The sequence below is a fragment of the Rhinoraja longicauda genome, chromosome 28, assembly GCF_053455715.1.
Source record: "Rhinoraja longicauda isolate Sanriku21f chromosome 28, sRhiLon1.1, whole genome shotgun sequence".
Classification (NCBI taxonomy): domain Eukaryota; kingdom Metazoa; phylum Chordata; class Chondrichthyes; order Rajiformes; family Arhynchobatidae; genus Rhinoraja; species Rhinoraja longicauda.
The window spans coordinates 11,120,863-11,141,460 of record NC_135980.1 but is presented as its reverse complement, the minus strand read 5'-3'; the positions used below and the strand labels follow the sequence as shown (position 1 = coordinate 11,141,460).

Below are 20,598 nucleotides of genomic sequence, written 5' to 3'. Positions count from 1 at the left end.
AGACAAGATGTGATGGGGTAGCGTGAAAGGGGCAAACTTTACCAGGATTGGAGTGAGATAGCAAGTTGGATGGTAGGAAGCAGAGTGTGAAGGGAATGGGACATAGCTGGTGTATCAGGGGTTGTGGGGTACGGACCATTGATGGGAGAACTGGGGCAGAGGGGAAAAAGGAAGAGAGGCCTCTGTGGTATCTCAGCCAAGACCTATGTTGCCCAAGTCCTGCCCTCTTGCTTGGTGAGAGGGAGATACTAAATTAATAATTTGTTTCAACGTGTCAGTGACAAAGGTGCAGATAATGAAGTCTCCTTCCTCATTGCCTGGTGGTGGTGAATCCTTGTATGACCTGGTATAGCCCAACCACCAAATTCAGATCCATCCTCTGCCAAAGCATTGTGTGTTGTCACTTACCATGTACACTCAAGCTTCTTCCATCTCTCGAGGCTGTCCTTATGGCAATGAGCATATGGTGACAGGGAGAGTTATGAACACTGGGAGCCTCCAGTAACATCCACACAGAAACCACTGACGGAGAAGTGAGATGCACAGAAACTCCATGTGTCGAGTTAGACAATGATGAAAGAAGGTGCAGACAGCTGTAAATAGTGTGGCAAGAGGCGAGGATGGAGTAGTGAGGAATATGGGGTGATACAAGTGAGAGCAAGAGCAAAGTGTGCAGTACGTTGGAAGTTGAGGGATGCTGGGGAGATGGTGGGGTCACTTGGCAACCACATCTCTATTCACCCACCTTACCAATGAATGCTGTATTTTAATAAAGAGCCATCAAACAATGATAAATTATCAACCATTGCTGTTTTCCACTGTCACATTTCTTTACAATAAAGACAAATAATTCTTTTTTTTAAACCAGTTATTTTTTACCAGAATGTACACAATTTTATTAGGCAGAAGTGTATGATAAGATCAGCACAGATGGAAAGAACAAAACATTTGGGTGGTCGTATGGAGTCACTCTGTCCTTTGGTCTCTGCACACACATGATGTAACATCAAACAACAGTCTGTGAACCGTCTTTGATGTTTCAATCTATGGTGTCATTGCTCTTTACAGCCAAGGTTTTTCATTTTATCTGTGCCTAGTTGTACTCATGCATTTGACAATAAACTTAGAATTGAACTGGATTCTGACATCTGAAATGGCAGGTCTTCAACTGTTCATGGCCAGCTGGTTGTTTACCTCTGGCTTTCAACTTGTCAGTTCACTCCCCAGCTCTGTGTTCTCCTGCACAGCAGCAGGCCCATCGTTGACCAGCACCAGGTGGCTTAAGCACTTCATCTTCTTTTAAATTTTCAGTTTTAGCCACTTTTGATATGTGGGATTAATAGTCCATTGAACCAATCTGATAGACTTCACTATATGAACAGATTCTGAAGAACAAATTAAATCAGATAATTACCATTGCCTTATCTCTTTGTCCAACTAAAACACAATTGGAGTTGGGGGAAGCCAGAGTCCTTGCCTGACTTCAGAATCACAACTAACCCAACTCTCAGTTCAACAACCCAACTTTGTAAATGGAAGAAGTTTCTGCACAAGAAAAGGAATCTATTTTGGAAGAATATCGACTCTGGAATCCCTTCATTTGCACACAATGCACAAGTTAAGTGGAAGATGAGCTTTTGCACAAAATGACAATCCAATCACAAAGCTAGGCAGCTGATCAGGGCACAGGAAAGCCGACTATGCATCAGAGGTTTCATCGTCGCTCTTGCTGTTCTCTTCTCCCTCGACACTTTCCTCTGCAAGATCAGCAAAGAAGCCACTCCCAGGCCCATAGCCAAATGCTTTCTTGCTTAATGATTCCAGCTTCCCACGCTTCTTCCGTTTCCTGTAGTCGTCAACAATGACTGCATGCAAGTTAGAGACATCCCAAAATTTCACCTTCTCGTCATGGGCACAGCTGGCGATGAAATGGCCCTCTCTGGACTTGACAATCTGCTCGATAGACTCGCCGGGGTGCTGGCCCACACTACCAATCACTCGATTGGGAAGAATATTAATGGCCCTGGGAGAAACAAACGCACAATTTGAAGATAAGCACACTATTGAAGCTTCATACTGTGAAAGCAAGTATATTTTCACCTTAGAGAAGGCTTGACATTCTTTCTAATGCCTGGTCCCAGAAATGAAGATAATCCAATTAGATCCTAACTATGATTCCCATCAAACCCTATCCTTCTATTAATAAAAACACATAATTTCTCATACTGCCTTCAAAAATTTATAGAGATGTATTCCCAGAACGTTCTTTTCCAAAATCCCCATTGTATTACTTACTTTTCCCTAATCTCCATTGTCCAACTGAAATGCATAATCCTCACACTTCAATAATCATAACTGATACCTTTCGAATGGAAAACCTTTCCTGGCCCAAGTACAGGTTATCAATTCCAGTAGGCGGAGAAGGGACGTGGTGGGCACGATGCCGTGAGGAGGGTGAACACAGTGGATGTGACACTAGAGTGCCCCGCCCCTCTGGGGGGGGGGGGGGGGGGGACACAACATGGTGGCCATTACACTGTTCGGGACATAACAGACTGAGTGCATTAACACTGGGGCAGAGATGATGCTTTACAACACATGTTTTCTTACCTGATAACTCCATCCATGGAAGCTGTACAAAGAATGTTATCAGTGATCGGCACGACACAGTCAATGGATTCTCTCTGCACTTGGAATCGATCGCTGGTTGCCCCAAACCCATCCCAGTTGAAGATGTAGATCATTCCCTCCGATGAACTGCAGGCCACCTTGCCGCCTCGCTGTTCACAAACAAGAGGTTAATTAGCACCGCACTCTGCCTGGGTTGCAATCCCATTAACCAGCCTCTGCCTCATTGAGGGGAAGGTACTGCACTCAGCCAGCCCATCTTGTAACCCCCGAGCAAGTGAATAAACAAAAGGGGCATGATAAAGAAAATTGCAAGTTCGGCCCAGACTGCGGGGAAATGGGTATGGTGGGAAGGTGCAACAAGGCAAGGGAACATACAATAAATGGAAGGACTCCAGTGTTATCCTTGGAGTCAATATTCAAAGATTCCTAAAGATAGTGGTAGTTACAAAAGGTTACGGGATGCTTTCCTTTATCGTTGGTGAACAAGATCAAGGGAATTATGTGACAACAGCATACCACATTAGTTTAGCTATAGTTTGTGCATTACATACATTTCTGGTTGTCATGTCATAGGTATTATGTAAGGGTGGCACAGTGGCGTAGCAGAAGAGTTGCTTCCTTACAGTGCCAGAGACACAGGTTCGATCCTGACTATGGGTTTTGTCTGTATGTTGTACATTCTCCCTATGAATGGGTGGGTTTTCTCCCAGTGCTTCAGTTTCCTCCCACACTCCAAAGACATACAACTTTGTAGGTTCATTGGCTTCGGTAAAATTGTCCCTAGTGTGTAGGATAGTGTTAAGTGTATGGGGTAATCGATGGTCAGCGCGGACTCGGTGGATTGAACGGCCTGTTTCTGCACTGTATCTCTAAAATCTATTTGTGGTTACAAAGTTTTACCTCACGCACATATTCTTGTAAAAATTTACCCTGCGATTAACAATCATCGCCATTGGTATCAAAATACATTTCAATTCTGAAAGAGTTCACCTTCATTATAGCCAGTGATGTAAGGTCACCATCCTGAAACTCTGATTGCAGGTCAAACCGGCGTCTCTTAATGTTGAAAACACACATCGTGCCATCACCACTAGAGAGACAACAGGACAATGTGAGAAGTCAGGATGCAGAGGGAGGGAGAGACAAAATAATAGAGAACAGACTACAGAAGAGATCAGATGGAACAAACAATACATGCCAGCTGTTGTCTCACACTTCCAGTGACCTGGGCTCGATCCCGACCTTGTGTCTTGTCTGTCTGGAGTTTCAGTGGCTTCTGTACAAGTTGTAGCATCATGGATACACAGCATGGGAACAGGCCCTTCAGCCCATTAAATCTGTACTGACAGTGAATGCCCATTTACACTAAACTCATTTTATTCTCCCCACATCCCCAACAACTCCACCAGACTCAACCTGAAGACCCATCACCCATCTACAATAGGGGGTGATCTAAAGCAGCCAACCAACCCAGGTGTCTTTGAGATGTTGGAGAAAACTGGAACACCTTGAGGAAACCCACGTAGTCACAAAGAGAATGCAGGCAACAAACAGCCTCATGGATCCCAGCTGCATCTGGCTTTGTTGGTTACATGAAACTGTCTCTGTTCAAACTGACTCTGGCGCCACTCCCCAAATCATTCTCCACTACATCGACAACGACGTTAATGCTGCTGTTGTGCGACTTGTCAACTTAATCACTTTCGCCATCATTGCCACCCTGCCCACAAATCCATCAGTCTACAGAAGGGTCTCGACCCGAAACGTCACCCATTACCTCTCTCCCGAGATGCTGCCTGTCCGGATGAGTTACTCCAGCATTTTGTGTCTACCTCAAATTCATCTGGTCTATTTCTGACACTTCTCTTCCCTTTGTAGATCTGTGTCTCCATCTCAGGAGGTAAACCATCCATTTATATCTACTAACCTATAGACGACCACAACTACTCCTCCCCCTCCCACCCCGTTTCCCATAAGAATACCATCCCTTTCTCTCAGTTTCTATGTCTCCACCGCATCTGTTTCGAGATAAAGTATTCGGCTCTAGAACTTGCGAAAGATCCTCCTCCTCTAGAAAAGTGGCTCACCCTGTGCCATGGCTGATGGAACCCTCACATAGACAGGCCCACCTTCATCTCCAACACGTCTACTCTAACCCCTCTCCCCCCCAAAGACAGAGTTCCTCGCTCCACACCTTTTACTCCAATGGCCTTAGTATCCAGCACATCATCCTTCACCATTCAGTTCCAACATGATCCCACTGCCAGTCACATCATCCCCTCTCCACTTTCTGCAAGAACCATTCCCTCCGAATCCTTAGTTCAATCCTTCCTCACCCAACCCTCCCCATGCCCTGCAACTGTTGGTGCAATACTTGTTCTTATACCATCTTCCAGGGACCTAAACTGCCTTCCAAGTGAGACATTCACTTGCATCTCCTTCAACCCCATCTATTGCATTTGGTGCTCTCAACACCAGTAAGACCAAGCGCAGAATAGGTGATCATTTTGCTGAGCACCTGTGCTATGACTACCATGGACATCTTGGACTCCCAGTGGCATGCCATTTAAACCCTCTTTTCATTCCCAAACTGACCTGTTCTTCCTCTGTCTTTTCCCCGCCACGGTGATGCCCAATGCAAACTAGAACACCTCAAATTTTGCCTCGGTAGTCTACCACACAATGGTATGACAACTGAATATTCCGATTTCAGGTAATCCTGGTCTCCCCCCGAAATATTGATGGTAGAATAAATGTGGACCAAGAAATTGAATAACATCCTGCTCTTCTTTGAAACAGTGCAATGGAAACTGCATAAAGTCATTGGGTAAAACAAGCATCCAAATCATTAATGTGTAGGAAGGAACTGCAGATGCTGGTTTACACTGAAGATAGACACAAAATACTGGAATAACACAGCAGGTCAGGCAGCATCTCTCAAGAAAAGAAATAGGTGATGTTTGTGGTTGAGACCCTTCTTCAGACTGACTCTTTAGTCTGAGAAGAGTCTCGATCTGAAACGTCAGCTATTCCTTTTCTTCAGAGATGCTACCTGACCCACTGAGCTATTCCAGCATTTTTTGTCTATCATTAAGCTACAATGACTTCTAATCTGACACATGTATACCAACACCTTCATATTCATATCTCTCCATGGTCTTGAACTTCTGCCTCAGTATCCCTCAAATGTGGACATCTTATTTGCAAAAGGGTATCTCCACAGTGTTACATCATATCTATGGAGTACGCATGAATGAATCATATTTTCACTAAAGAGACAAAACTGCTATTCACTGAGTCAATCTTTAAGGTGAGCCCACCAAGTTAGCCGAGTTGTTTCTGTACCTGGTTGTAAGCAAGATCTTCTTATTCTGGTCAATTGTGATATCACTAATATAATCATCATGGTTTTTCATCTCCATGAAAGAGGTTTCCTTCCGCAAATCCCAAACTTTCAATAAACCATCATCATCTCCCGTAGCAAAAAGATTTTCATCAATCAGCTTCAAGCTGTTTATAGCAACACTGGTGGAAATAAAAGCAAGAGACCCAGGGTTAAAGTGAAGCAAATGGGAGAGTGGCTGAGCGAGGAAGGCTAGTGGATCGGTGAGAGTTGGAAACCATTAAGTTATGTGATAGGTGACACACGATTCACGATCCTGTGGCTGAATAATTTTTTTAAAGTCGACAACATGGCAGAGGCAGGCAGAATGGGAGGTGGGTGGGGGTGTCAGGAGAAGAATGGGAAAAGAAAGGGGTGGCGAGGCAGCAGGGCATGACCCAGGAGAAGGGGGAGGCGGTGGCAGGGCAATGTCCGATGGGGTGGGGGGAACAATTGTACTCAGGGGAGGTAAACTAGAGAATATATTCCCAGATGGGAAGGTAAAACAACATTGGACAATGTATAAAAAGTGATATGAACTTAGAAATGTTTTGGACTAAAATATAATCAAGCAAACAAATGAAAGGCTGTGGATAAATTGAGACGAGGATCATATTTCATCTAATGAAATATATATGGCCAGAGGAGATTAATAATTAATTTACAGTACTATGTTACAAGTAGGAGAATAGCATTGTAGTTGGAGAATTGAGGTGGGGGTGGGGGGAGAAACAGGGATAATGTACATGACATAATTTAAAAAGGAGGCCGTGTTGGATTTCATGGCAGGCACAAAAGTGGACAAATCCCCAGGGCCTGATGAGATGTATCCCAGGCTGCTAAGGAAGGAGGTGGGAGCCAAAGGAGGAGTTTGTTGGGATCTGACAGATTTTTAAATCTTCCCTGGCAATGGGTGATGATGAGGACAGCAAACGGATAACTTTATTCAAAAATTGGGAGCAGAAATAAACCAGATAATTATAGGTCTGTGAGTCTAGCATCAATGGCAGAGAAGTTATTGAAAAATTATGAACGGCAAAATCATTATACATTTGGAAAGGCAGGCGTACATCAAAGAGAGTTTGCCTTGGAATTGCACAGCATGGAAACAGGCCCTTTAGTCCACTAATTCAACACCAATCATTAAGCATTCATTTGTGCGAGGAAGATCCTGTCAGATTAATTTCATTTAATTTTCGGGAAAGGGAACAAAATATCTCCACTAGGGCAGAATGGTTGATGCATTCTACACAAACTTCACTACGGTCCCATAGGAAAACTAGTCTAAACAGTCTGGAGTCCATGGGATCCAAGGCAAGTTGGCAACTGGATCGAAAATTACCTAATAAACGATAGATGGTGATTTTGTGATTGGGAACCGATGACCAGTCATGTTGCATAGGTATAAATAAAGGAACATTTCTATTTATTGAATAAATTAACATTAGATTTGAATGCAGGGGGTGTAATTAGTAAATTTGGAGATAAAACCAAAAGACATAGGAGCAGAATTAGGCCATTCGGTCCATCAAGTCTGCTCTGTTATTCGATCATGGGGCTGACCTACATTTCCCTCTCAATTCCATTCTTTTGCCTTCGCCCAAAATCTTTGTTGCCCTTACTAATCAAGAATCTATTAATTTCTGTTTTAAAAGATGAAAATGAAAATGGTGTTGTTGATAGTTGTGAAAAAAGTATCATGCAAAAGAACAACATTCATCAGTTGCTCAGGTGGCAGTGTGAAGGAGTTTACTGCCGACAAGACAAAGTGCTGTATTTAGTGTTGTTCTGTGGCCAAGAAATTCATAATGAATGGTAGGGCTCTAGGGAGTACTGAGGAACGGAGTACTGAGAACCTTAACAATGCAATTTGGTGCACAAGTGTAAGGATTTCTGAAGATGATAGCACAGGAAGATAAGATAGTGAGGAAGGCACACCTATTAATAAGGCATAGAATGCAACGTGCAGGAGATAATGGCGCAATATAACATTGGTTCGCCGCAGTTAGAATATAGTGTACTATCTGATAGCAACGCTACGGGAAGAATGCAATTCACTACAAAGGGTACACAGCAGATTCACCAGATGAAGCATTTCAGTCACAAGGATAGACTGGAGAGGCTGGGTTTGCCTGGAGTAGAGCAGGGCAAGGAGGAATCTGACAGAGGGGTACAAAATTGTGAGGGACATTGATAAACTAAATAGCAGGAAACTATTCCCCAAAGCAGAGGCATCCAAAACTAGAGGGCAAAGTTTTAAGTTACGGGATAATACAGTGCAGTTCAGATCAAAGGAAGATTTTTTCCACCAGGGATGGTTGGAATCTGGAACACACTGCCTGAATAAATGATGGAGGTAGGGACTCACATAACATTTAATGTATAATTAAATATATGCTATGTATAAACACAGCTGTAATTTCTACATGGTGCAACCAAAATGTATAAAAATGGTCTTTACTAAAATCTGACAATGTGCACTTTGACCACATGTGATTTTTTCCATTACAAATCTCAAATTGTGGAGTACAGAGGCAAATAAATAAATTATGGGTCTTTGTCCCAAACATTATGGAAGGCACTGTAGAATTAGTGTGAATGAGTTATCAATGGTTGGTGTGCATTTGGTGGCCGAAGGCCCCGTTTCCATGCTGTATCTCTGCATTAAACATTCCTTGGAGCGTTACAATTTACCGTTTATGTCCTGCCCTCATTTCACTTTCCAAAACAGATCATCCTCTCCCTCTGCACTCCACATTTACAGATCCATTCTGTTCCTGTTGGATGACTCCATCTATAAATCATCCTTTGCATTTTACCTATCCCCGTTCCTTTCAACCCCCACACTCTGCTTCAGGTCCTCTCCCTCGCATGGCCTCAGTCCCAACTCTGCTCTGGGATCACCCAACTACGCCCACTGCTCTCTGCCACTCATTCGGTTTTTTTGGGGGGGGAGGGGGGGGTGCAAGTCAGTACCTGTGGGCTTTGGGAATCCTCCTCATCAACTTGCCACTTTCAACATTGAGAATGTGAACTGATTTATCTTTTGAAACTGTAAAGAGTTCTGCAAAGAAGAAAACACCATGTGAGTTCTGAGAGTCATTATCGCACTGAAATCCTGTGTGGTTATCTCCCTGCAGGTGCTGGCTGACCAGCTAAGCAAATCCCACAGCTCCTGGAGTCATTATATAAGAGCTCTCTTAACTGTGAAACTCAAAATCCATTATTCACTTCACACTGAAGGGCATGAATATCAACCAGAGTCCGCAAAAGGTATCTCAGAAAACATTCCTGTCTCCCATGCTCCAAAGAAAAAAGTACCAGCCTATCCTACCTCTCCCTATAACTCAAGCCCGCAAACCGAAGTAAAATCCTGTGAATCTCTTCTGCACCCTCTTCAACTTAACGATATTCTTCCCATAGCTGGGTGACCAGAATTGCACACCAACAATTTGCACAGCTGCACCATGATGTCCCAACTTTTGAATTCACTATCCCGGTCACAGGCCTCCAATCAGAAAAGTAACCCTTTGACCCCTCCTTCAAAGCAAATTTTGAATCCAACTACCTCACCTTAGAATGCATGTGATCTAATTGTCAAGAATGTATTACAAAATGCTGGACTACCTCAGCGGGTCAGGCAGCATCTCAGGAGAGAAGGAATGGGTGACATTTCGGGTTGAGTGTCAACTTCTCTACATTGGCGAGACCAAACACAGGCTCGGCGATCGTTTCGCTCAACACCTTCGCTCAGTCCGCCTTAACCAACCTGATCTCCCAGTGGCTCAGCACTTCAACTCCCCCTCCCAGTCTGACCTTTCTGTCATGGGCCTCCTCCATTGTCATAGTGAGGTCCACTGCAAATTGGAGGAACAGCAACTGATATTTCACTTGGGCAGCTTACACCCCAGCGGTATGAACATTGATTCCTCTTACAGCGAATGCAGCGCCTGAGACTCAGGTTCGATCCTGACTACGGGCGTCGTCTGTACGGAGTTTGTATGTTCTCCCCGTGACCTGCGTGGGTTTTCTCCGAGATCTTCGGTTTCCTCCCACACTCCAAAGACGTACAGGTATGTAGGTTAATTGACTGGGTAAAATGTAAAGAAAATTGTCCCTAGTGTGTGTTGCATAGTGTTAATGTGCGGGGATCGCTGGGCGGCACGGACTCCGTGGGCCGAATGGCCTGTTTCCACGCTGTATCTCTAAAAAATCTTTTTTTTTAAATCCTCTGTCCCTCCCTTTCCCCGCCCCCTTCCCAGTTCTCCCAATGTCTTCCTGTTTCCTACATCCTATCTTTGACCCGCCCCTCCCCTGACATCAGTCTGAAGAAGGGTCTCGACCCGAAAGGTCACCCATTCCTTCTCTCCCGAGATGCTGTCTGGCCCGCTGAGTTACTCCAGCATTTTGTGATACCTGCATCTGCAGTTATTTTCCCACACTAATTGTCAAGAATAGCCTACCATGCAGGACCTCATCAAAGATCTTGCTAAAGACCACATAAACTATGTCTACAGCACTGCCCTCATCAATCGTCTTGGTGGCCTCATCAAGAATCTTCAGATCTGTGGGTTTTCCACGCATACCATGCATACTATCCCAAATCAGTCAATTCCTATCCATATGATGGTAGATCCTGTACCTGAGCATGCAGTTCAGTGACTATCCTTCTATACATTAGGCAAAATCAAACTATGATTAAGAGTATAAGATAGGAGACCACACTGAATCAGTACAAAAAGGTCACCATGTTTTAGGTACTCTTCAAGTACCCTTCAAGTCTGATATGTTGCTATTACTGAAGAGGGTCTACCACTATCCACTGCAGTCATTCCACTTTTTTTAATTACGTATTATTATACTCATGGTGTGATTTGACTGGATAGCATTCAAAGCAAAGCATTTCACTGTATCTTGGTTTATGCGACAATAATAATCTAAACTAGAACTAAACTATCTATGACAATTTGTATACTGTAGTAAGACACCACAACTCCTATGTTTAAATTTGTTAGCTTTCATGATCTTCTCAGTAAAAAAATTGGATGAAAAATATTAATTTAATCTCTCCTCCTCCCGTCTCTCCACCTCCTGTGAATATTGATAATAAATCGAGGCACTACCTTCCCCGTTGTCGGTGAATGCCACTTTCCGGCAGGATTTCAAGTGATGCCCCGAGGACCACAGCTCCTGGTTTCCAGACTCCTCACACGAATAGGAGAAACTGCAACACAATTCAAGGCAGATGGTCACTATTTTCCTGCCAATGTATTTCTTTGTTTCCCTTGATACTCTGCTTGGTGTTGTGCCCACATCCTTCTCTGCTCCCACCTCAGATGGGTGCCGTAGCCATTGATGAAATGCCTCAATACACCAGAGTATCATATATATCTGTATTATTCAACTCTGTTCAACACTCATACTAAAAAGCATAAGATCAAACAGAACCATGTTCCTTCCTTGCTTACTACACAGTGAAAGTGATGTTGGTTAAAAGGGAAGAAGCCACAGGAGCACCTAAGGCTTTTTGGTGTCTGACTCTAAGTCTTAAGGATATAAGGAAGGCAAAGTAATGGCTGGAAGATGCTGGGTGACAATGCAATTAGCGGGAAGAATTTTGGGTGTGACTGGAGACTTAATGATATCAATGAAAGGATATCATCAATGAAAGGTATTTGCTGGAAATAGAAGCATTAGCAGGAGATTAGAATTTAGGGAATAAATAAAATGGCAAAATTACATTGTGCAGTTTTGAAGCTCAAATGACTTCAAAGAGCTCCACAGGCAATTTAAACATTTTCTAGTTTTGAAGAGAGGTCCCTGACCCAAAACGTTAATTGTTTTTCTTTCCACAGTTGCTGCTTGACTGGCAAGCAAGGTACATGCTTCTGTTAGAACTTGCGCTTTTCAATATGAGTGTTGAACAAACTGTTGAGTTATACATAAATTCATTGATTTCATTTTTAAAATAGTTGGCAATGAGGCAGTTGAATTGTTGCAAAAACAGCTTGCAAATGACTTGAAGGAAAATAAACTTCCCTTACCTAAATCAGCCTTCAAGACTGCTGCCTAACTGTTGAAGTGGCCAAGAAAGCACCTTAAGGATGTTAGACTTGGCCATTATCAATTTTTCAAAACAGCACCCTATTCACCAAGTAAAAAATATTGAATCAATTCTGAACAAGAGAGGCAGTACAATTACAGACACCGGAAACTAAGCAGAAATGTTACCTATTAATGTGCCCTTGCATTTATTAGGTGTATCTTCTAATCCATTAAACAGCATGTCATGGAATTGCACACCTTACCTCTCCATATCTCTATGTCTCTGACTCTCCTGTTTCTCAGTCTGACGAAGAGTTCCGACCTGAAACCTAAACCATTCCTTCTCTCCAGAGATGCTGCCTGTCCCACTGATTTACTCCAGCATTTTGTGTCTATCTACAGTCAGTTCCTATTAGTCATTCTCTTTTGATTATGAGCTGCAGGGTAATCTGCAGAAGGCCGATGTCCACCAGCATAATGTGGTCCAAAGGCCTAAACTCTTTTTCCTGACCTAAATACTTAAGAGCATTGTGTTGATTACTATAATATAACTCTACAGAGAAATACATACACATATATATCTCCATCAACATCTCCTGCTGCGATAATGTCTCGTGCTGGGTGGAAAGCAATCGTATTTACAATGGCACTAAAGGTGATGTCTTCTGGGGTCTCTCGTATCCTGGGCTCTTTTGTTTCCTCCTCAATATCAGAATCATCCTGTTGAAATGAAAGTTTAAATATGAGGATAGTTTCTGCCGGATACACTGCTCCAAATCCAGATAGCCTGGAACAATCTCAAAAGCATAAGACAAGGAGTCTGAAGAAGGGTCTCGACCCAAAACGTCACCTTTTCCTTTTCTCCAGAGATGCTACCTGTCCCGCTGAGTTACTCCAGCATTTTGAGTCTATCTTCGGAGTAAACCAGCATCTGCAGTTCCCTCCGACACAAGACAACTACCAAATCGGGAGGAGAGCTCCCTTTCATACAACCTAAGAGTGGTGGGAGCGGGATGGAGAGGACTGGCCAGGGGGATGGGGGTTGAAGAGAGGTGGACACAAAATGCTGCAGTAACTCAGCGGGACAGGCAACGTGTCTAAATAGAAGGGATGGGTGACGTTTCAGGTCTAAACCCTTCTTCAGACCTGGCCGGGGGTGAGGGGAAGGAGTGGACTGGCCGTGCGGGGAAGGAGAGGAATGGCCGGGGGTAGGGGAAAGGAGGAGAGAGAGGGAAAGGAGGAGGAGAGAGGGAAAGGAGGAGAGAGAGGGAAAGGAGGAGAGAGAGGGAAAGGGGGAGGGAAAGGAGGAGAGGGAAAGGAGGAGAGGGAAAGGAGGAGAGGGAAAGGAGGAGAGGGAAAGGAGGAGAGGGAAAGGAGGAGAGGGAAAGGAGGAGAGGGAAAGGAGGAGAGAGAGGGAAAGGAGGAGAGAGAGGGAAAGGAGGAGAGAGAGGGAAAGGAGGAGAGAGAGGGAAAGGAGGAGAGAGAGGGAAAGGAGGAGAGAGAGGGAAAGGAGGAGAGAGAGGGAAAGGAGGAGAGAGAGAGAGAGAAAGGAGAGGGAAAGGAGGAGAGGGAAAGGAGGAGAGAGAGAGAGAGAGAGAGGGAAAGGAGGAGAGGGAAAGGAGGAGAGGGGGAAAGGAGGAGAGGGGGAAAGGAGGAGAGGGGGAAAGGAGAGAGGGAAAGGAGAGGGGGAAAGGAGGAGAGGGGGAAAGGAGGAGAGGGGGAAAGGAGGAGAGGGGGAAAGGAGGAGAGGGGGAAAGGAGGAGAGGGGGAAAGGAGGAGAGGGGGAAAGGAGGAGAGGGGGAAAGGAGGAGAGGGGGAAAGGAGGAGAGGGGGAAAGGAGGAGAGGGGGAAAGGAGGAGAGGGGGAAAGGAGGAGAGGGGGAAAGGAGAGGGGGAAAGGAGGAGAGAGGGAAAGGAGAGGGGGAAAGGAGGAGAGAGAGGGAGAGAGAGAGAGAGAGAGAGAGAGAGATCGGGTGGGACGGTTCAGGCGCGGGGAGATGGCAGGTGGAGCAGGGGGCGTTGGGATAGGGGCAGGCGGCAGGGTAGTCCGTTCTCCCCTTTCCCACAATAACCCACGTTCTCCGCATTGATTCTCCCCGTCCCGTCCCGCTCGAAGCCGATCCCAGGAGGATGGGCTCCACGACCGCTCACCGCGGGCAGCGCCATGTTGGCTCCCAGAATGCAGCTGCCGCGGATTAAAGTTCATCAACAACGGGGGGGGGGGGAGGGCAAGAGATGGGGGGGGGGGGGTCTGGGGTTGAGGGGTCAGTGATGGAGGCAGGGGTTGGCTCATGGGGCAGAGGGGTCAGTGATGGAGGCAGGGGTTGGCTCATGGGGCAGAGGGGTCAGTGATGGAGGCAGGGGTTGGCTCATGGGGCAGAGGGGTCAGTGATGGAGGCAGGGGTTGGCTCATGGGGCAGAGGGGTCAGTGATGGAGGCAGGGGTTGGCTCATGGGGCAGAGGGAGTGGGTTGAGGGGTCAGCGACGAGGGCAGGGGATTTCTCAGGGGAAGAGGGAGTGGGTCAGTGATGGAGGCAGGGGATGGCTCATGGGGCAGAGGGAGAGGGGGCAGAGGGGTCAATGTTGGAGGCAGGGGCTGAGGTGGTCAATGATGAAGGCAGTGCCTAGGGGAGGGGGGCTGGGATGTAGGGATGTGGAGAGGGTCAGGGTAAAGGGCAGAGGCTGAGGGGGGGGGGTCAATGATGAGGGCACTGCTGGAAGTAGGAGAGAGTTCAGGGGCATCTGGGGCCAGTGATGGGGGTGGTTCAGGGGCAAAGGAGAGGTCAGTGATGAGGGCAAAGGACACGGCACTGATGGGGGGGGGGGGGTGAGAAGGGGGTGTCAGCAACAGGTTCTGAGGTTTTCCCATGAGGTCAGTGACAGGGAAATGCAGGTGGGTGCAGGGGCGAAGGAGTAGGGGTCCAGTGATGAAGAAGAAGGGACTGTGATAGGGGAGCACAAAACAATCTGCTGGAGAAATTCAAGGGGTCTGACAGCACCTGTGGAGGGAAATGAAAAGAAAATATTCCAAATCGAGACCCTTCATTCTGACCAAAAGAGTAGAGGGATGATGGGTAGCATAAAGAAGAGGGGTGGGGAAAGTGTTTACTTTCACTGGGTTCAGAGAGGAGTGGTGGACTGGTTGATGGATTCAGGTTGGGGGAGAGAAGAGTGGAGATAACAGCGGCTGGTACATGATTAGTGTAGGGAACCAGGGGCTACAGATGGTGAAATCTGTTGGAAAGGAAGGTGGAGTATGGGACCAAATAAGACAGGTAGGATGGCAGATTGGGGTGGGAGAAGGGAGTCGGAGGAGTGTATGGGTGATGGACAGATGAAGTGGGTGGGGAATAAGCTGGGTGAGAGTGGGGCAGGCACCTCAAGGCACTGAAGATACCACCAACATTTCCTCAAAATCCTCCACATCCACTAGCAGGATAATGGAATCAATGCCAGTCCCCCCAGCGTTGCCCTGCCCGACACTGACACCCACATTATCCTCAGGCAGATCTGAGCTTTGTCTTGTGAAGAGCTTACCAGGAGGCAGAGGGAAAGATTCAAGGATGTGTGTAATTTTTCCTTGCACAAATGCAACAGAGTTAGTGGGCATGTTAGAGAATGGCTTCCCGAGAAAATTTAAGTGGTGGGATAGCACTGAGAGTTGGCATAGACTCGATGGGCTGAATGATCTATGTTGTAAAGCAAATTGAAAACTCCCCACTGACTCCTGGAAAACTGACCCTTGAATGTTCAAAGTGGAGGAGGATTTGCACTGGGATTGAGTCCATGCACACAGAAGCTGTAGGTGGTGGAAAGAGCGCACTACCCAAACTACCCGCACACTTGTCCTATCAGCCACTTTTGGGTCCCACCTTGGCCTCATCAGTCACCTGAGAATCCACAGATCCAGAATAGAAGCCAGTCATTATCTCAATAGCATATCTAGAAAGAATAGAATGTTTCAAGTATTATTGTCACATGTACCGAGGTACAGTAAAAAACTTATTCTGCATGCTCTCTAGTCATATCATACTATACACGAGTACAGCAGGTCTTCTTCTGAAACAGCACGCAGAGTCGCTGTGTTCTGGCACCATCTTGCAACTTCCAGGACTCTGAAAAGTTCCATCTTGTCCTAAGACGATATGCAATTTCTTATCTCCTCACTTTAAGGTCCTGTGTCCTAGGGCACTGGATCAATGAAGAATCGGCCTGGCCTAGCAGATGCCATCAACTCTGTCCATTTTCCTCCACAGATGCTTCCTGACCTGTTGAGTTCCTCCAGCACTTTGCGATTTTCCCAAGACTCCAGCAGCTGCAGTTTCTTCTCTCCATCATTTGGTGTCTCCCCGAACTCTCAGCGTTGCCGACAATAGTTCCAGAATTTTGCTGAGTCAAGTAAGAGCGAGCAAGGGGACTGAGGAAGTCTTAAAGTGAACTGGTGAAAGTGGCTACAAGGCAGCACAGTGGCACAGCTGGTAGAGCTGCTGCCTTACAGCACCAGAGACCCGGGTTTGATTCTGACCTCGGGTGTGGTCTGGGTGGAGCTTGCACGTTCTCTCTGTGACTGCGTGGGTTTACTCTGGATGCTCCAGTTTCCTTCCTGATCCAAAGGATTTGCGGGTTTGTAGTTTAATTAGCATCTGTTTAATCTGTTTAATTAGCCCCTAGTGTTAGTGGGATAACGTGTGAACAGGTAATAAATGGTTGGCATGGGCTCAGTGGGCTGAAGGGTCTGTTTCCATGCTGTATCTCTAAAACTACACTAAAACGATTGACCCATTGATGAGCTTTGGTCTGGTTTGGGGAGCAACAAATAATTTGACTCGTTCTGGCTGTTTTTTTCTCCACTGTAGTTGCACCTTTGCATATCAATTGATCTGAGATCCCCCCCTTAAGTGAGGAGTATGAACCAGGCTTGAGAGAGCAACTGAAAATACAATCTGACCCTCATTTAACAAGAATTTGTTAAGATTCAGGGGGGGGGGTTCAATCCAAGTGTCACCTGAGACAACTGTTTAGATAAAACCACTGCCCCCTTCCACCTAAAAATACCTTCCCATCAAATTTACTGACATGTCTGCAAGGCTTGGAATTTCTCCTGCCCTTTGACACATTAGTTAAAGAATCAGGGTGGAGTCCTAACCCTGTTAATGTATGACAGGGATATGTTTAATGGTCGGCCTGAACCAAATCTCCTTCATATCTTTAGAACTTTAGGGATTTAGTGTGGACAAAGGCCCTTCGGCCCACCGAGTTCGCGCTGACCAGCAATAACCTCGTAACACTAACACTATCCTACACACTAGGGACAATTTACAACTTATAGACGCTAATCAATCTACAAACCTGTACGTCTTTGGAGTGTGGGAGGAAACCGGAGCACCTGGAGAAATCCCATATGATCACGGAGAATGTACAAACTCCGTGCAGATGGTACCCGAGGTCAGGATCGAACCCGGGTCTCTGGCCCTGTGAGGCAGCAACTTTACCACTGCGTCACTGTGCCGCCCATCTACTGCTACTGAGGTCAGCATGTCCGGTCAGATTAACAGAGTACAAAGCAAAAATGGCCCTCAGTAAGTAAGGGAAAATGAAGATTGCAGAGTTCGGGAAGTGTCTTAGCAAGCTTTTAGACTGAGGGGGCTGCCAGCCACTCTCCCACTTCCCCGAGATATTCCTGTTTAAATATTAATAAGGTCTGAGAGGCATCTGTGCTTCAGAGATCCAGCTCTGACCTCCCCTGTAATCACTGTGGAGATTACAGAGTAGAGGGTGAAGTCCAGGTGGCCTTGACAAGTGGTTGTTGCCACTGAATCTCTGAAGGACTTTGACCTTTGAACGAAGTCAACCGAACATTTGCAATCAGGCGTTTGTTCGGGGACAGAGACAGAGTGAAGGGAGTACTCCAGTAATCCAGTCCAGAAGTTGAATTCTATGAAATAGTATGGCATGTGGATGATTTGCAGTTTCCTCTGTGCACTTAAGGCTGTGGAGTTGTGAAAATAGGAGTTGAGGCAGAGAGGACACGGAGTGCTGGAGTAACGTGGTGGGGCAGGCAGCATCCCTGGAGAAGATGGACAGGTTTTACAGGTTACCTCAGACTGGTCATTTTATTCTGCGGTTGGTATTTATCCTCTTACATACCAGGAGTGAGTTGGGTAAGTGCGTCTTTGGCTGAATTTAATGGAGATAATGAATCTGTAATCTGCCTTTAACAGGCTGCTAATTTTATGTTTATGTTTTCCAGAACCCTTGTGAGCCTTGTGTAGGAAATAAATAGTTCACACCTTGTTTACATTGCTTCTTAATCAACTGTATTTTCAAACCTATCCATGACCTTGCAGTTGATCTCGCCAGTTCACAATCCTCTTCCATACAATCTCCTTTGCAATTACATCTTTGCAATAATGTGGTGAGAAAAACTACACAACAGTACTCAAGTTGTAACCCAGTTACAGCTCCAACATTATTACTCATTACAAACAATTGTACAGTATTACAGATAGACACAAAATGTTGGAGTAACACAGCAGGACAGGCAGCAGAGAAGGAATGGGTGACGTTTCAGATTCCCGAAGAAGGGTCTTGACCCAAAACATCATGGATTCCTTCTCTTTAGAGATGCTGCCTGTCCCGCTGAGTTACTCCAGCAATTGTACAGTATTTTTCCATTGCTTGCTCTTATATGCTTATATTGCTAATTTTCATATCTGTCATTATCATTAACACAAGGGGAGTGGAGTGGAAAGGAAGTGTGAAAGTCGCCTAGACTTATCTATAAAATAATTCTTGTGTTTTGCGTACTTATTTCAGAGATAAGTCGAGTCGACTTTCACATTATTTCAGAAATAAGTCGAGTCGACTTTCACAGAAGTGCAAGAAAAGAGAGGGTTTGCTATTACATTTAAATCACCAGCCACTGTGGCACCAGGCACTGTCACAAAACACTGAATATCCACAAGCCTTGGCCTCATGCCTCAGACCCATTTCCAGGTCCTAAGCGCTCTTTGGGGGAAAGACCATGGCTAATGTCATAGATCCAGGTACAGAATACTGTAGCTGCTGGAGACCCAAAATGAAAACAGAAAATGTTGCAAAACACTCAACAGGTCAGGAAGCATCTGTGAAAAGAGGAAAAGTTACAGCTTCAGACTACTGACTTTTCATCAGAACTCAATTTCATTCTCCAAAGTTGCTTCCTGGCCAATTGTTCATAGCAGTTTCACTTTTTGTGCCCTAAAGGTCAGATGTAGGAATAACCTTGGGAACTTGATTAAGCACACAATGTTAAAATACTGTCCAATCGTTTGCAATGAATAATAATGAAAATGGCCTTTTCCTTCCCCATCCTTTACAATTCCTTCCTGATGAACTGTAGCAAATTGAAACTTCCACCACAACTGATCTTTGTGGCACTTTGATGATGAGCTGTCCAGAGTCCCGGAGCCACACCCAGTGCTCCCAGCCCACCATGCCCAATCACACCCGACCCAAACTACACCCAGCTCTACCACCCAGTTCCCGATCATACGCCCGGTTTCCGGTCCCCCACACTAGGCCCAAACCCCCACACTACACTTGGGCAGCTTACAACCCAGCTGTACGAATATTGATTTCTCTAATTTCACATAACCCTTGCTTTCCCTCCCTCTCCGTCCCACCCTCATCCAAGTTCTCTGACTAGTTTCACTGTCCTGCTGATTAATTTTATTGTGTGTAAACAATGAACCATTCTCCCTTTGCTTGATCAACGTCTGCTTTGATCTGTCGTGTTCACACCTTATCCTTCCATATCTCTAGTTTCCCTCTCCACTGACTCTCAGTCTGAAGAAGGGTCTCGACCGGAAACGTCACCCCTTCCTTCTCTCCAGAGATGCTGCCTGTCCTGCTGAGTTACTCCAGCACTTTGTGTCTATCCCACACACTATGGCCAACTGCATGCCCTATGCCTGGATCCCCCAGATCCCGGTCCCCTAAACTGGCCCAGTCCCTTACACTCGACTCGGCGCCCGACCCCAAACCAAACCTAGTCCCCCGCACTACGCCCGGTCCCCTACACTAAACCCTGTCCCCCACATTAGACCCGGTCCCCCACATTAGACCCGGTCCCCCACACTAAACCCGGTCCCCCCACATTAGACCGGGTCCCCCGCATTAGACCCGGTCCCCTGCACTAGACCCGGTCCCCCGCACTAGACCCGGTCCCCCGCACTAGACCCGGTCCCCCGCACTAGACTCGGTCCCCCACACTAGACCCGGTCCCCCAAATTAGACCCGGTCCCCCCGCATTAGACCGGGTCCCCCCGCACTAGACCCGGTCCCCCGCATTAGACCCGGTCCCCCGCACTAGACCCGGTCCCCCGCACTAGACCCGGTCCCCCGCACTAGACCCGGTCCCCCGCACTAGACTCGGTCCCCCGCACTAGACTCGGTCCCCCACATTTGACCCGGTCCCCCAAATTAGACCCGGTCCCCCGCACTAGACCCGGTCCCCCGCACTAGACCCGGTCCCCCGCACTAGACCCGGTCCCCCGCACT

At 46.3% G+C, this 20,598-nt stretch overlaps 1 protein-coding gene across 4 annotated transcripts; it reads right to left on the bottom strand.

Moving 5' to 3' along the window:
- Positions 1–866: 866 nt before the first annotated feature.
- On the bottom strand, positions 867–19,258 carry wdr55 (WD repeat domain 55). 4 transcript variants are annotated; one of them, XM_078424181.1, is made up of 9 exons: positions 19,221–19,258; positions 15,948–15,999; positions 12,630–12,778; positions 11,137–11,237; positions 8,990–9,077; positions 5,977–6,156; positions 3,622–3,721; positions 2,611–2,780; positions 867–2,023 (listed from the first exon to the last, which is right to left on the bottom strand). In XM_078424181.1, the coding sequence occupies exons 1-9, from the start codon at positions 19,241–19,243 to the stop codon at positions 1,699–1,701; spliced, it is 1,188 nt and encodes a 395-aa protein (XP_078280307.1). In that variant the 5' UTR covers positions 19,244–19,258; the 3' UTR covers positions 867–1,698. The 4 variants fall into 4 exon arrangements, with proteins under 4 accessions (XP_078280307.1, XP_078280308.1, XP_078280306.1 ...); XM_078424182.1 differs by lacking the exon at positions 19,221–19,258 and adding an exon at positions 16,091–16,449; XM_078424180.1 differs by lacking the exons at positions 15,948–15,999; positions 19,221–19,258 and adding an exon at positions 14,134–14,239.
- Positions 19,259–20,598: the final 1,340 nt, after the last annotated feature.

Excerpts from the sequence above, each read along its gene's own strand:
- wdr55 (XM_078424180.1), bottom strand. The coding sequence starts at position 14,223 with ATGGCGCTGCCCGCGGTGAGCGGTCGTGGAGCCCATCCTCCTGGGATC. Across the intron at positions 12,779-14,133 it reads GGAGAATCAATGCGGAGAAC|GATGATTCTGATATTGAGGA; the intron begins GTGGGTTATTGT and ends TCATTTCAACAG. Across the intron at positions 6,157-8,989 it reads AGGATTCCCAAAGCCCACAG|TGTTGCTATAAACAGCTTGA; the intron begins GTACTGACTTGC and ends TATTTCCACCAG.